General features: G+C 43.7%; 1 protein-coding gene across 1 annotated transcript in view; it reads right to left on the bottom strand.

Moving 5' to 3' along the window:
- Window positions 1-13,425: 13,425 nt before the first annotated feature.
- snrpa1 (small nuclear ribonucleoprotein polypeptide A') overlaps window positions 13,426-16,452 on the bottom strand; it is a 24,928-nt gene continuing 21,901 nt past the window's right edge. Inside the window, exon 7 of the mRNA XM_020516774.2 lies at window positions 13,426-13,825. Within this exon, the coding sequence (XP_020372363.2) occupies window positions 13,764-13,825 (62 nt within the window). The 3' untranslated portion in view covers window positions 13,426-13,763. The remainder of the gene's footprint in view (window positions 13,826-16,452) is intronic.

The raw sequence follows: 16,452 nt of genomic DNA, 5'->3' as shown, positions 1-16,452 counted from the left end.
GACCAAAGCTTCACGATTTTGAACACTTCAAACAATTCTGCTTTCAAATTTCCATTCTTCAAGGAAAACAGTTCCAAATTCTTCAATCCAGCCCCAGAAGTGAAATTCCTTGTCTATGGAACCATCCTCATGAACCTTTTCTGTACCCTTTCCAATGCCTTCACATTCTTCTTTAAATTACAGTGCCCAGAAAGGAACGTAATGCCCTAGTTGAGGCTAAACTAATGTCTTCAGCCTCCATACAAACATCAGTGAGGAGCAGGATACACCTTTGAGCTAGCTTCACCACTGAATAAGATCATGGCTGATTGTAACCTCAAATCTGCATTTCCACCTACCCTTGATAACCTTTCAAGACGTTGCATAAGAAGGATGTACCTACCGCTGTCTTTAAAATAAAATATCAAGCACTCGCCTTATATCACCTTTCATCTTTTCAAAAGACTGATTAATATTTCCTCCTCATCTGTTTCAATTGGGAAACACCTGATTTTTAAACAATGATCTCTGGTCTAGAAAGAGACACGTCAGTCCAACTAGTCCATGCTGACCGCATTCCCAAACTAAACTGGAACTACCTACTTGCATTTGGTCCATATCCCTCCAACCTTTCCCATTCATGTACTTATCCAAATGTCTTTTAAACAATGTAACTGTACCTGCATCAACCCAACCCTGACCACTGAACATCCCCTTGACCCACTCCCTGACACCAGACTACACCCAACCCTGAAGTGACCATCCACTTGACCCCAACCCCTAACCACATCCTGTTCTGAACTCAAATGGGTTTGTTTCAGATTTTCAGTATCTTGACAGCATTCTGCTTTCTTTCTATTCTATAGATTAAGTTCTCCCATGATAATTGTCACGCCTTTCTGACAAGTTCTCATTAGCATGTTTCCCTTCATGGTCAAATCATGATTACTATTAGGGAATCAGAACATCACCCCCACAAGAGATAGCAAGAACTGCATATGCTAGAGTCAGAGACAACACTGTGGAGCTGGAGGAACACAGCAGGTCAGGCAGCATCAGAGGAGCAGGAAAGTTGACATTTTGGGTCGGGTCCCTTGTTCAGAAATGGGGAGTGGGAAGGGAGCTGGGAAATAGAGGAGAGGAGGGGTGAGGTTGGGGAAAGTAGGTGGGATGGTGATAGGTGAATGCAGGTAGGGAGTGGTGGGGATTGATAGATGGGATGGGTGGGGCAGATAGTTGGGAGAGAAGATGGACAGGTTGTCAGGACAAGGAGGCAGGGATGAGAGGGAGGTTTGAACATGGGGTGAGGCTGGGGGTGGGGAGATTTTGAACCCGGCTAATTCCATGTTCAGGCCATTGGACTGTAGGCTCCCAAGGCAGAATATGAGGTGTTGCTCCTCCAGTTTGCAGGTGGTGTCATTGTGACACTGGAGGAGGCCCAGGATGGACATGTCACTCTGGGGGGAGTTAAAATGGTTGGCGACTGGAAGTGGGGAGTCGAATGCCCCATCTTGGGAGCAGACACCTCCTCTCATCCACCCACCTGCAAGAACGTAATCCCCTACTCCCAATTGCTCCGCCTCCACTGCATCTGTTCCCAAAATGGGGCATTCCACTCCTGCACATCCCAGATGTCCTCTTATTTCAAGGACCGTAACTTCCCCCCTCCGATGATCGAAAATGCCCTCAACCGCATCTCTTGCAATTCCCGTACTTCTACACTCACATCCCCTCCCCCAACAAAAATAAAGACAGAATCCCCCTTGTCCTCACATATCATCCCACCAACATTTGCATCCATCGTATCATCCTCCGCCACTTCCGCCACCTACAATCCGACCCCACAAACAAAGATATATTTCCTTCCCCACCCCTATCTGCCTTTGGTAGGGTCTGCTCTGTCTGCGACTCGCTCATCCGCTCCACACTCCCCACTAACCCCGCCACCCTTGGCAACGTTCCCTGCAACCACCGGAAGTGCTACACCTGCCCCTACACCTCCCCCCTTACCTCCATTCAAAGCACAAAACAAACCTTCGACATTAGACAGGTGTTCACCTGCACATCCGTCAATTTGGTTGACTGTATCTGCTGCTCCTGATGTGGCCTCCTCTACATCGGTGAGACCAAGCATATACTCGGAGACCGTTTTGTAGAGCATCTGTGCTCTGTACGCGACAAATACCACCACCTTCCAGTTGCCAACTATTTGAACTCCCCCACCCAGTCCCTGGGTGACATGTCCATCCTGAGCCTCCTCCAGTGTCACAATGACACCATCCGCAAACTGGAGGAGCAGCACCTCATTCCACCTCAGGAGCCTACAGCCCGATGGCCTAAACATAGAATTCACCAGTTTTAAAATCTCCCCACCCCTGGCCTCATCCCATGTCAAAACCTCCTTTTCATCCCCCCCCTCCTTGACCTGACACAACCTGTCCATCTTCTCTCCCACTAATCTACCCTACCCATCCCACTGACCAATCCCCACCAGTCCCTACCTGCACTTACCTATCACCATCCCACCTACTTCCCCAGCCCTACCCCTCCTCTCTATTTATTTCCCAGCTCCCTTCCCCAATTCTGAAGAAGGATTTAGCTCCAAAATGTCAACTTTCCTGCTCCTCTGATGCTGCCTGACCTGCTGTGTTCGTCCAGCTCCACACTGTGTTGTCTATCACTCCCACAAGAGATTCTTTGCCTTTATCATTTCTCACTTATACCCAAATTGATTTCATATCTTCGTTTCCTGAACTTTTTTATTGCACTAATACCATTATTGACTGACAGATTCACCCTTACACTTTTTTTTCCCAAGTTTTTGTCCTTCCTGCATGTCCTGTACTCTTCAAGATTCATGACCCAATCTGTGTAGCCTGTAGCCAGGTCTCCATGGTGGCAACCAGATCATACTTATATCTATGTGCTCTCAGTTCATCCGTTTTGTTTCTAATGTTACATGTACTCGGATATTTCAGCTTTTAGTTTTATTTTAGTTTTGTTCTTTTCCTCTCTTTGCAAATTTTAGACTCATCTGTTGGTTGATTCACAGTCCCTTAATCCTTCTCTGTCTTTGTAGCCTTGGCTGTATGCTTTGATTCACCATATCTTTCCATACTTGATCTCTTGCCCTCAGCTATTTCATTCTAAAATCCTGCCTACTTTCTGACTTGTGCAACTGGCAAGAACACTAGCTCCAGCATATTACAGGTAGAGACAGTCCCACTGGTACTTATCTCATTCTTCCTAGTACTGGTGTCAGTGCCCAATGAATCAGGACCCATTTCTCATACACCAAGCTTTGAACCATGCACACATCTCTTAAATCTGCTTTGTCCAATACAAATTTACACGTGTTTCAGAGATAGTAGGAACTGCAGATGCTGGAGAATCTGAGATAACAAGGTGTAGAGCTGGATGAACACAGCAGGCCAAGCAGCATCAGAGGAGCAGGAAGGCTGACGTTTCGGGCCTAGACCCTTCTTCAGAAAAAAGTCTACCTATTCTACTAACCGTTCTATGACCTTTTGAAGTTCTATTCTATCCTCCTCTCTATTCACAATAGTTCCTAGTAATATCCATAAATTCTGAAATGATGCAGTGCAAATTAAATCTAGGTAACAGAAACAAGGAGGAGTAGGGCTTTAGGCCCTTTAGTCAGCTCAGTGTGCGACAAAGGGCCTAATGGCCATTTTCCCCCATATCTGTTAACGCATTTAAAAGACCAGCTGTACACATCAGGAAGCCCAGGGGTTCCAGTACAGTTCCCTGGGGAACTCCACTATAACATTTCTTCCAGTCTGAAAACTACTTATTAACTGCTACTTTGTTTCCTGTCACTCAGACAATTTTGTATCCATGTTGTTACTGTCCTTTTTATTCCTCAAGCTTTAACCTTGCTCACAAGTCCATTCTGCCACCCTATCAAAGTTTTTCTGGAAGTCTATGTAAACCACATCAAAAACAAGCTTCTCGGTTACCTGTTCAAAAAAACACATGCGCAAATTAATTTAAAACAATTTGCATTCAACAAATTCATGTTGGTTCACCTTAATAATTCCACACTATAATTTTATCTTGAACTATTGTTTCTGGAAGCTTTTGCACTATTGCAGTTAAACTGACTGACCTGTAAGACCATTAGACTTTTCTGCCCATCGTGTCTACTTTGTCATTCAACATGGCTGATCTGATCATTCTCAAATCTACTTTCCTGCCTTTTCTCCACAACCCTCAACTCCCATGCTGTTTAAAAATCTATCTATTGCAGTTATGAACATACTTATTGATCCAGTCTCTACAGCTCTGTGCAGTATAAAGAATTCCAAAGATTCATTACCTGAACTGCAATATTTATTTTTGTGAAGACAGGCAACCCACATGTTCCAATTGTCCTACAATGTAGCTGGTGTATGTATGACAGGATGAAATCCAGACTAACAGGACATAACCTTGCTATATTATGTACATGTGAAATGAAGGACTCCAACCCCCGTGCAGCACAAAACTACCTTCTAATGTGACCCCGTTTAACTTACCACTTCACAAGGACAATTAGCAGTGGGCAACAAGTGATAGCTTTGCCTTTGATACACACACATGATGTACAAATATATTTTAAAAAACCTTGAAAGTTAACATAACCACAGATGCCAGTAAAATCAACACAGCAATGAAGCAGCATGGTAACATTTGGCAAGTATTAAAGTTCACATATTAAAGATCACTTTATAATACATCATATAAATAAGCAATTGTGTAGTTTTGAAGCACTCAGTGAAAATGTTATTTTATGTACGTCAGCCAAGCTCTTAATATCTCTTGATGACGAAGATGCAGTGAAGCTATTCTTTCCACATACAATTGGTAAGTGATCACCTCTCCATCCACTCCTTTTAGCAGTCCCTCTTCCAAATCCCCTCCATTTGGTGCCTCTCTTCCCAAACCCTTAACTACTCATGCATTCATGCCCTCCCTCTCCATTTAATTGTCAACTCACTATCAACCTTCCTTGTCACTTAACTCTTTATTTTCCACCCTTCTCCATCCTCCACAGAATCTGGATATTTCATTTTGCTTGAACTCAGCTCTGTATCACTGCACTTGCAGTTAACAGGCAGGGAGATTACTCCTTGGCTGAAACCACTTTGATCCGCACTGTCCCCAGGTAGGAACTCAGACCGTGGGGGTTGCTCAAATTCCAGTGGACTGAGGAATGCAGGCTCTTCTATGACTGAATAAAGGAAAAAGTACAGCACAGGAACAAGCCCTTTGGCCCTCCAAGCCTGTGCCGATCATCATGCCCTAATTAATCTAAAAACAAACCTGCCATTTCTCGATCCGTATCCCTCTATTCCCTCCCTATTCATGCACCCATCTAGGTGCCTCCTAAATGTTCAATGTGCCCACTTCTTCTGGTAGTGCATTCCAGGCTGCTACCACTCTCTGCATGAAAAACCTCCCTCACACATCTCCTTTAAACTTCCCCCTTTGGCCTTGAACCTGTGCCTCCTTGTAATTGAAACTTCAACCGTGGGAAAAAGCCTCTGACTATCCACCCTGTCTATCCCTCTCATAATTTTGTAGACCTCTATCAGGTCTCCTTTTAGCCACCATCTTTCCAGTGAAAACAATCCTAGTCTTTTTAACCTTCCCTCAGTCAATGCCCTGGAGACCAGGTAACATCCTGGTGAACCTTCTCTGTACTCTCTCCAAAGCTTCCACATCCTCCTGGTAGTGTCCAAAACTGCACACAATACTCCAAATGCAGCCTAACAAGAGTTTTATGTAGCTGCCAACTCTTGTACTCCACGCCCTGGGCGAGGAAGGCAAGCATGCCATATGCCTTCTTAATCACCTTGGCTACCTGTGTTGCCACTTTCAGGGAACTGTGGACCTGTAGACCCAGATCCATCTGAATGTTACTGTTCCTAAGGGTTCTGCCAGTTACAATATAATTCACACCAAAATTTGATCCTCCAAAATGCATCACCTCGCATTTGTCTGGATTAAACTCCATCTGCCATTTCTGTGCCCAAGTCGCCAATCTATCTATGTCCTGGTGTATACTTTCACAATTGTTGGCACTATCAGTAACTCCACCAATCTTCAAGCCATCAGCAAACTTACTTATCAGACCACCCATATTTTCCTCCAGATCATTTATATATACTAAAAACAACAAAGGACCTAAGACTGACCCCTGTGGAACACCACTATTTACCAGTCTCCATTCTGAAAAACATCCTTCCACCACGATCCTCTGTCTTCTATGACCAGGCCAGTTTTCTGTCCATCTAGCCAGGCCACCCCGAATCCCTTGTGATTGGGTGGTTAGATAGCGCTGATGGCCCAAGTAGGCCAAGCCAAAGTCTGCTGCTGAGGATGAAATGTAGTTAAGACCACATCTGGTGCTTTTGCACCTTGAAGAGGTTTACCGCCTCCCTCTGAAGAGAGATTTCTGGGCTCCCCTCCCCCTCCCAGGCCCTGACAAAGGGCTTTGGCCTGAAATGTCGACATTCCTACTCCTGGGATGCTGTCTGACCGGCTGCGTTTTTCCAGCTCCACATTTACTGAGTCCCATTCCCCTGCTCCATCCTCACTGTCTGTGCACACCCAAGGCATATGCTGCTCAAAGGCCCATCTGATTTTGTTTTGAAACAATTCATTGCTGTGTCCAGTATGCTTGTGTGCTGCAGTATCTAGGTCATTATTACCTGCTGTGTGGCAAGTTCTTCCTCATATCCCACCTGAAACTAATGCCCAAAACCTTAAACTTGTTCTCCCATGCTTGTGTATAATCAACTAATCGGAACAGCTTTTTCCCCCTACTTTATCTAAACCCATCACAAAGTTTTGCACACCTCTTTCAAATCACCTCACAATCTCCCTTGGTTCAAGGGAATAACACCAAATCCACCAGAGTGTCCTGGAACCATTCTGGGAAACCTCCCCTTACACAGGGCAGCTCAGTGCCAGGGGCCCAGGTTTGATTCCATCCTCAAGCAACTGTCTGTATGGAGTTTGCACATTCTCCCCATGTTTCCTCTGGGTGCTCCGGTTTCGTCCAACAATTCAAAGATGTGTGGGTTAGATGGATTGGCCATGCCAAATTGCCCATAGTGTCTAGGGGTGTGTAAATTAGGTGGATTAGCCACAGGAAATGCAAGGTTACAGGGAAAGGGTAGGAGGTGGATCTGGGTAGAATGCTCTTTGGAGGGACAGTGCAGACTTGTTGGGCTGATTGGCCTGTTTCCACACTGTAGGGATTCTATGATTCTCTGATCTTCCTAAATTGTGGTGACCAGAACAGGATGCTATACTACAGCCGTGGCTTAATCAGAGCTTCAAAATATTTGGTAGAAATTCTTTTTAAAAAACTTGTTGCCTCTCATACCTTGCTAACTGCTCTCACATATACCGTGGGGGTGAGTTAATTCAGTTTACTGGGCGACTGGTTTGCGGTGCAGACTGACACTAACTGTGTGGGTTCAATTCCCACCCTGACTGAGGTTACCATGAAGGAGTATCCTTCTCAACCTTTCCCCTCGCCTGAGGCTTGGTGACCCTCAGGTTAAACTTATTATCAATCGTCTCTCTCTAATGCGAGAGCAGCCTATGGCCTACTAGAACTATGACGATTTTGCCTGTCCATCCCTCTTCAAAGATCAGTGCACACTTTAGAATTGTTACTGCAAGTTCATGTTGCCTCCCCCATCACTTCCATAAAAATTAAAACACCTCACATTTCTTTGTAATAATTACTACCACCTTGTCTGCCTGTTCTGCTAGCCTGTCCTGCTAGCCTGTCTTGTTGATTTATATCATCCTTACTACTAGCTATACTCCCAGGTACTCAATTATCAGCAAATTTGCCTTAGGTTGAAAAACAAAGAATTAATAAACATCAAAATAAGCATCATCCCCAGCCTGTAACTGAACCAGTGATTCTTTAAAGATCGCCTATTATATCATGAACTTTTTTCTGCTGGTTTTTAGTTGCTGACTGGATCCTCTCTGGCCCATTGAGGGTAGTCATCTTCTAATTTACTACAGATTGTGCAAGTCATACTTTTTTGCTAATCTAAACCATACGATACGATTATCACTGGTTATAAGATGCTCCTCCACAAACATTTGGCCAGTCTCATTCCCCAGCACCAGATCCAGCAATGCCTCCCTCCTAATTTGATCAAGACAATAATTGTCAAGCAAGTTCTCCATTTCAGAAAATCTGTCCCTGTCTTACCCGTTAATTACAGGGGGGCCCACAATTTACAAACATCCAACTTACAAAGGCTCATACTTATGAATGCAATCCCATACAAGGGTGTAATTTTAAAGACTTGACTTACAAATATTGCCCGTACTTATGAACAGCTGTTTCACATTGTCCTGCAATGTGTTCCAACTTGCAAATAAGTTAACTTGCAAGCTGAATCCAGAACAGAATGCTTTTGCAATCCAGGGACTGCCTGTACTTGAATATTGATTGGGGTAATATTAAGCATTGGGAACAATGTCTGCACTCCGTAGTTTTTGCATATTTTGAAAAGGTGACCAATGCAAAGGCAGGATACAAGAGGCAGTGCTGAAGGAGTCTCATCCCTTGTCTTTGTCCAGCAGTTTTCAGATTCTCTATCCCTGTATGGACAAGAGCAGGGAGAATGAGCAAATTGACCATAGCACTGTGGTACAGTGACCCTTTCAAGAGGAGGGAGGAGGAGAGAAGTGTAGTAATCAGGGATAGTATGGTCACTATTCTCTGTTGCCAGGATTGAGACTCCCAAAGGCTATATGCCTTCCTGGTGCCAAAGTTCAGGATCTCTCATCTGAGTTGCAGAGCAACTTGGGAATGGGAGGGGAAGTTCCAGTGGTCATGGTCTACATAGATACCAATGATATAGGCAGAACGAGGAAGAGGTTCTGCTGAGGGATTATGAGCAGTTAAGGGCTCAATTGAAAAGCACAATCAAAAAAATAATAATCTTCAGATTATTACCTGAGCCATGAGCTAATTCACACAGGATCAACATGATTAAAAGGCTAAATGCACGGCTCAAAGATCGGTGTGAGAGAAATGGGTTTGAATGCATGGTTCATTGGCACTAGTACTGGGGAAGGAGAGAGAGCCGTTACAATATGACAGGCTCCACCTATATCATGCTGGGGTCAGAGATGTGGCAAAATGTATAACCAGGGCTGTAGATAGGGCTTTAAACTAAATTGTTTAGTTGCATGGAAAATTAGAAAATCGAAGTTAAAAGAGAGGTAGGAGTAAGGTTAGTGATGAGACTGATTGTTACTAGAAAATAAAAGAAAGGGACAGAATGTGTGTACATCATGCACCAAGAAATCATACAAAGGTAGGCAATGTGATAACAGAACAAACTTCAAGGCTTTGTGTCCTGAATGCACAAATGATTTGAAATAAAATCAATGAGTCAGCAGTGCAAATAGATATGATTTGATGGCTATTGCTGAAACGTGGTTGCAGGGAGACCAGATTTGTCCATTAGTACTGTTTAGGAAGGAGGTGGTGTAGCTTTGCTAGCAAAGGATGAGATCAGCATCGGAGATCAAGACTTACAATCAGTCTGGGTAATGGAAATTACCAGTCACGGTTTGGAAACAGAAAAGGAAAGTCATCCATGTTGGGAGTAATCTATAGGACTCCAAACAATAGTTCTGCAGTGGGACACAATTTAAAGCAGCACATACTTGGGCTTGTAAGAAAAGTACAGCAATAACTATGGGTGATTTTACTACACATCTGGACTGGATTAATCAATTTGGCAGGGATAGTGGAACATCACCACCTGCAAACTCCCCTCCAAGCCATTCACGATCCTGACTTGGAAATTTATTGCCATTCTTTCGCTGTGTCTGGGTCAAATTTCTGGAATTTCCTCCCAAAGGAAACTGTGAATCTACCTACACCACATGGACTGTAGTTGCTCAAGGCAGCAGCTCAACATCACCATCTCAAGGGCAACTAGGGACATCCATAAATGCTGGCCAGCCAGTGACATCCATATCCCAAGTGTGAATACATTTTTAAAAAGTCTCAATCGAAATTCATAGTAAATTAGAGATTGGTTCCATGATATATTGCTCCACGAAACAATCAGGGAGCAGGTCATTCTAGATTTGACATTAATTGGTGTAATGAGGTGGGATTAATGATCTTAGTAAAGTATGCTCTAGGGAACAGTGATCCATAGCATGCTAGAATTTCAAATTGAGTTGCACTGTGAGAAACTGGGGCACCACCCTGCTGTTCTGGAGTTAAACAAAGGTCATTACATAGGCATGAGGATACATTTGGCTGGAGTGCACTGGGCAGAAAGACTGAAAGGTCGGGCAGTTGATGAACATTGGCAAATATTTAAGGCGATAATCAATTGAGAGATTTGGTGGGGGGAGGGGAACATAGCTAAGCAAGGAAGTTAAAGACAACTTAAAATCAAAAGCTAAGTCATACCATATTGAAAAGCCAAGTGCAGACTGGAGATTGGGAAACTTTTATAGGTCAAAGGGTTAATCAAAAAAGTTATAAAAAGAGCTAAGGTAAATTATGAAAGAAAACTAGTGCAGAACATAAAAATGAATTTAAGAATATAAAAGGGAATAGAGGTGCTAAAATGAATGTTGGTCCCTTGTAGGATGAGACTGGGGAATTAATAGTGGGGAACACAGAAATGGCAGAGTCACTAAATCAATATTTTTCACTGTGGAGGACACTTAAACCATCCCAATTATAACAGGATATAGAGGGATTACAGAAAGGCAATAACTTAGAACAATCACCACCAGGGAAAAAGTACTGAGCAAACTTTGAGATTGAAGACAAATAACCCCCTCCTAGGGCTTACTGGCCCTCATTTTAAGTCTGAAATAAAGTGGCAGCAAAGGGATTTTTAAAAATTCATTTGTGGGATTTGGCATTGCTGGCTGGCCAGCATTTATTGCCCATTCTTAGTTGCCCTAGAGGTGGTGGTGGTGAGCTGGCTTCCTGAACTGCTGCAGTCCACTTGCTGTGGTTTGATCCACAAAGCCATTAGGGAGGGAATTCCAGGATTTTAACCCAGCAACAGTGAAGGAACTGCAATTTTATTTCCTGGTCAGCATGGTAAGTGGCATGGAGGGGAGTTTGCAGGTGGTGGTGCTCCCATGAATGCTGCCTTTGTCTAGATGGAAGCAGTCATGGGTTTGGAAGATGCTGTCTGAGGATCTTTGGTGAATTTTTGCAGTGCATCGTGAAGATAGTATGCACTGCTGCTACTGAGTATCAATGGTGGCGTGGATGTTTGTGGATGCAGTGCCGATTGGTGGGCTGCTTTGTCCTGTTAGGTGTCAAGCTTTTTGAGTGTCGTTGGAGCTGCACCCATCCAGACAAGTGGAGGGTATTCCATCACTCTCCTGACGTGTGTCTTGTAGATGATGGACAGACTTTGGTGAGTCAGGAGGTATGTTACTCGCTGCAGTATTCCTAGCTTCTGGCTTGCTCTTGTAGCCACTGTGATAATGTGGTGAGTCCAGTTGAGTTTCTGGTCAATGGTAACCCCTAGGATGTTGATAGTGGGAGATTCAGCGATGGTAACACCTTTGAATGTCAAGGGGCAGTGGTCAGATCGTCTCTTGTTGGTGACAGTCATAGCCTGACATTTGTATGGTGTGAATGTTACTTGCCACCAACAGTCCAAGCCTAGATATTGTCTAGATCATGTTGCATTTGAACATGGACCACTTCAGTGTCTGAGGAGTCACGAATGGTGCTGAACATTGTCATTCATCGGCGAACATCCCCACTTCTGACCTTAAGATGGAGGTAAGGTCATTAATGAAGCAGCTGAAGATGGTTGTGCTGAGGACACTACCCTAAGGAACTCCTGCAGAGATGTCCTGGAGCAGAGATGAACCACCTCCAACAACCACAGCCATCTTCCTCTGTGCCAGGTATGACTCCAACCAGTGGAAAGTTTGCCCCCGATACCCATTGATTCCAGTTTTGCTAGGGCTCCTTCACACCATACTCTGTCAAATGCAGTCTTGATGTCAAGGGCTGTCACTCTCACCTCACCTCTGGAATTCAGCTCTTTTGTTCATGTTTGAACCAAGGCTGTACTGAGGTCAGGAGCCGAGTGGCCCTGGTGGAACCCAAACTGGGTGTCACCGAGCAGGTGCTGCTTGATACCATTGTTGGTGACACCTTCCATCACTTTACTGATGATCAGAAGTAGACTGATGGAATGGCAATTGGCCAGGTTGGATCTGTTCTGCTTTTTATGTTCAGGACGTACCTGGGCATTTTCCACATTGTTGGGTAGATGCCAGTGCTCTAACTATACTGGAACAGCTTGGCTAGGAAAGCGGCAAGTTCTGGAGCACAAATCTTCAGTACTATCACTGGAATGTTGTCAGGACCTGTAGCCTTTGCAGAATCCAGTGTCTCCAACCGTTTCTGATATCACGTGGGGTGAACTGAATTGGCTGAGGACTGGTATCTGTTATGCTGGGGACCACTGGAAGAGGCCAAGATGGATCATGCACTCTGCACATCTTTCTGAAGGTTACGGCAACTGCTTCAGCCTTAGCTTTTGCACTGACGTTCTAGGCTCTTCCACTATTGATAATGGGTATATATGTGGAGCCTCCTCTTCCAGCAAGTTACCCTTGGATTTCAGCTGTTTTGTTCATGTTAGGATCAAGGCTTTAATGAGGTCAGGTGCTGGATAATTCTGGTGCAACTGACATGAGTGAGGATATTAGTGAACAAATGTCACTTGATGGCACGGAGAAAAATGAAAGGGCTCTAAATGACCAAACAGGATTTGTTCAGCATTCTGTGGACAGGACATAGCTGAATTAAATTACTTGCTTAAAACCTACTGCAACTTTTCCAGTTCTGACGAAAGAACAAGAAACATTAATTGTGCTGCTTACAGCAAAGCTACTGCCTTACCTGATTATTTCCAGCATTTTGTGCTGTGATTGAGATCTGCACAGAAAGGAAGAAGAAACCATTTGGCAACTGGAGTCAGCTTCACTATTTAACCTGATGACAACCAACCTTCTACCTCATTTGTTTTTCCATGCTATCCTTCAACTGTCAGCTCTTCTGCACCCATAATCATGTCAAATGAGCAGTCACAGCTGAGTTATAGATTTCCAAAAGTTCATAACTTGTTGACTCAAGTTCCTCATCTCAGTCCTAAATAAGATGTGGCCCCTAAATCTAAGCTCCCCTTCCTGAAAAAACATGCTGCAAACAAACTGACTTGCCAAGCCTCTTAAGTATTTCATGTTCCAACAAGATAATTTCTTAACCATCTGAAAACCAGGGCATATAAGCCCAGATTACTCAAATCTCTTATACAACAACTCTTTATTCAGGGAACATACAGGACAAACTAAAATAATTGTAAATTTAAACCAACTACAGTGTTGAAACTTTAAAAAAAGTTTATTATCAAAACTCTCTGCCAAACAAAATTTACATTTTATAGTCTGAACATGATAATTAAGCTACTGAGTGTATTTGCTACTCAGGATATAAATGCAACAGAAATCAATATTTACTGCAGTAAGCACCGACAGGTGTTGGCAGTGAGCTGGTGGAGATGCCTCTATACCTACTCCCAGCCAGTTGGGAAAGAGACGTAGAAAGCCCAACAGGCTCCTGTTGAGGCCAGAGTTCGCCCACCACTCTCAAAACTGAAGAATCCTCCCTCAAAATTGGAGCCTGTGAAACAAGGACTTTTAACACAGCATAGATGGAAACATTAGTTGCCATTGGTAACTGGATCCTCTTCCATATCTTCCTCTTCAACTTCATCAGTAGGCCCTAGGAAGTGAGAGCAAACCATTTATCCGAGTTTGTATTTATTCAAACACTAAAGTTACTCAAAAGAAACATATGCCACTTCTAATAAATTACTTTTCACTTGACTAGCTTCTGAAGAGAGATGTCGCATATGCAATAGAACAAGTGAGCCACCCCACAGCATATGCAAACCTCACCTGAAACATATGGCAACAGAACCTGGAGAGAAGGCAAGTTAAATGCTGCTTTAATATAAGTTTCTGACACATGGTGGTGGTAGTCATCTTAGACCAACCGCTATAATCACTCAGATTCAGGCCTGCGATTCAGTTACTCATGCAAAACAATTAGGAAAAGAATATAAGAAATGAGGTCATCTAGCTCCTTGAACCTGTCAAGCCCCAAAAGAATCTTACATGCATCAGTAAGATCACATTTTAATTCTTCTGCACTCCATGAGTATAGGCCCAAACAGTTCAACCTTTCTTCTGACAATCCCTCATTCCAGGAATCAACTGAATGAACATTCTCTGAACAACCTCAAACACAAATGTATCATTCAAAGAAGGAGACCAAATCTGTACACAATACACTAGATGTGGTCTCGCTAATGCCTTGTAAAACTGCAGTAAGACTTCCTTATATTTATGTTTCATCCCCCCTTACAATAAGGCCAACATTCTAATACCTTACTGTACCCACATGCTAACATACGAAGATACCCAATCCCTCAAGTGCAAAAAAAAAGTGGGAACAGTGGTGAATTTGCCTCCCAAAGGCACCAAACGGCTGGGAAAATGTAATCATGAGCAAAACCTGAGAAAGAAGCAGACTGTGAGGGGCAATTCTATGCTATTTTACCCCCGGAATGTACAGGGCTCTGTGGTCCATACACAGCATCTATCCGTGAAACCAGTGGTCAATGAGTCAGTGTGCCGGTCGGACAGAGCAATACCTTGGTGTGGCCAGCCCAGTTTACAGCGAACATTGGCAAGGGGATGGGAGTGGGTAAGATGATAGAGATAAGGAGGACAGGATGAAATAACAAACAGAAGGTGGTGCATAAGATCAACGGGCGGTGGCGGTGTAGTGAGTGAACAGGTGGAGACTCACCCAAGACAAAGAAAAAAGGGTAGGCAGATGAAGAGATTGTTGATAGTAAGTCAAGGAAGAAGATAATCTAGATAGGTCATAATACGAGTAGTTGAAAATAGGTTGGCTGTGCTGAAAGCAACCCATGTCATAACTGGACCTGGAGTGTGAGGGTGATTAATAGACTTGGAAGATGGTATTCATGCTTTAAAATTGTTTAACTTGATGTTGAGCCCTGAAGGCTGCAAGATCCCCAAGCAGAAGATGCGTTGTTGTTCTTCCAGCTTGCTTTGGGCCTTGCTGAAGCATAGCAGCAGGCCTGAGACTGAAATGTTGGCATGTGAACATGGAGGTGCATTGAAGTAGCAGGCAACCAGAAGCTTGGGGCTATTTTTTAAACAGACAGAACGTAGGTGTCCCACAAGGCGGTCACCCAATCTGCATTTCGTCTCTGTCACTGGACTCGAAACATTAACTGTTTTCTCTCTGCAGGTGCTGCCATAGCTGCTGAGTTTCTCCAGCAATTTCTGCTTTTATTTGTTTCAGATCTCCTGCATCTGTATTTCTTTGTTTTATTTTGCCTTTCAGTCCAGTCTGATGGGTCCTGAAGTGGCTGCAAGTCCAGTGCAGGAATGGGATGATTTCAGTTGTTTACACTTTAATGTTTCAACTTTGGTTCCCAGAAATCTCTCAATGTTGTTCAGCACTTTCTCCGATCAGCCATCTCTATTTTCCTTAAGCAGAAGCTAAGGATGCCAAAGAGTTAATGGGGATATTTGACCACTCCATTGATGCGTGATCCCTAAAGCATTTCTGCTGTCCTCCTGGCAGTCTCCTACTGTGACTGGAGTTCTGAAGAAAACAGTTGTTTGAAAACATGTCCCACCCAATGTAGCTGACTGATTATCACCCATAGTAGCTTGTAAGTGGACTCTGTTGTACCACCTTTACTGCCAACAATTTTGTAAAGTTTTACGAAGGCACCAGTGGTGATGTTTCTCCAGTGTTTTGAAACATCTGCTGTGTATCTTCCATTCTCTGAAGCCTATTGAAGCATGAGGATCATTGCTGGCTGGTAAACCATGGCCTTAGTCTCAGATTTGAGATCCTGCTCCTCAAATATCCGTTTCCCCAGATGAACAAGGGCTGAGTTGATTGATTGGAAATGAAGAATTTCATTATCTATGCCTGCTTTTGTCAAGATGATATACACAGAACACAATTTGTTTCAATCTTTACTGGGAAGATGTTATACTGTGGGAGCCAGCTAAAAATTAGTTTTCCAGGTTTTTGAGACGATTGGGTTGTGGATGAGGTTGCAGACTTGCTCACCAAGCCAGTGTGTTTGATTGCAGATGTTTCGTCACCCTGTTAGGTAATATCGTCAGTGCGCCTCCAGTGAAACGTTGATGTTCTGTCCCGCTTGTTATTTATATGCCTCGGTTTGCTGGGGTGGTTGGCATCACTTCCGGTTCTGTTTTTCAGTGGTTTGTATATCAGGTCCAGTTCAATGTGTTTTTTGGAGTTCCAGTTGAATGTGTTTTTTGGAGTTCCAG

The sequence above is a fragment of the Rhincodon typus genome, chromosome 33 (assembly GCF_021869965.1).
Source record: "Rhincodon typus isolate 14 chromosome 33, sRhiTyp1.1, whole genome shotgun sequence".
Lineage (NCBI taxonomy): Eukaryota > Metazoa > Chordata > Chondrichthyes > Orectolobiformes > Rhincodontidae > Rhincodon > Rhincodon typus.
Note: the sequence above shows the minus strand (reverse complement) of the source record. Positions and strands in the feature narration are given on the sequence as shown.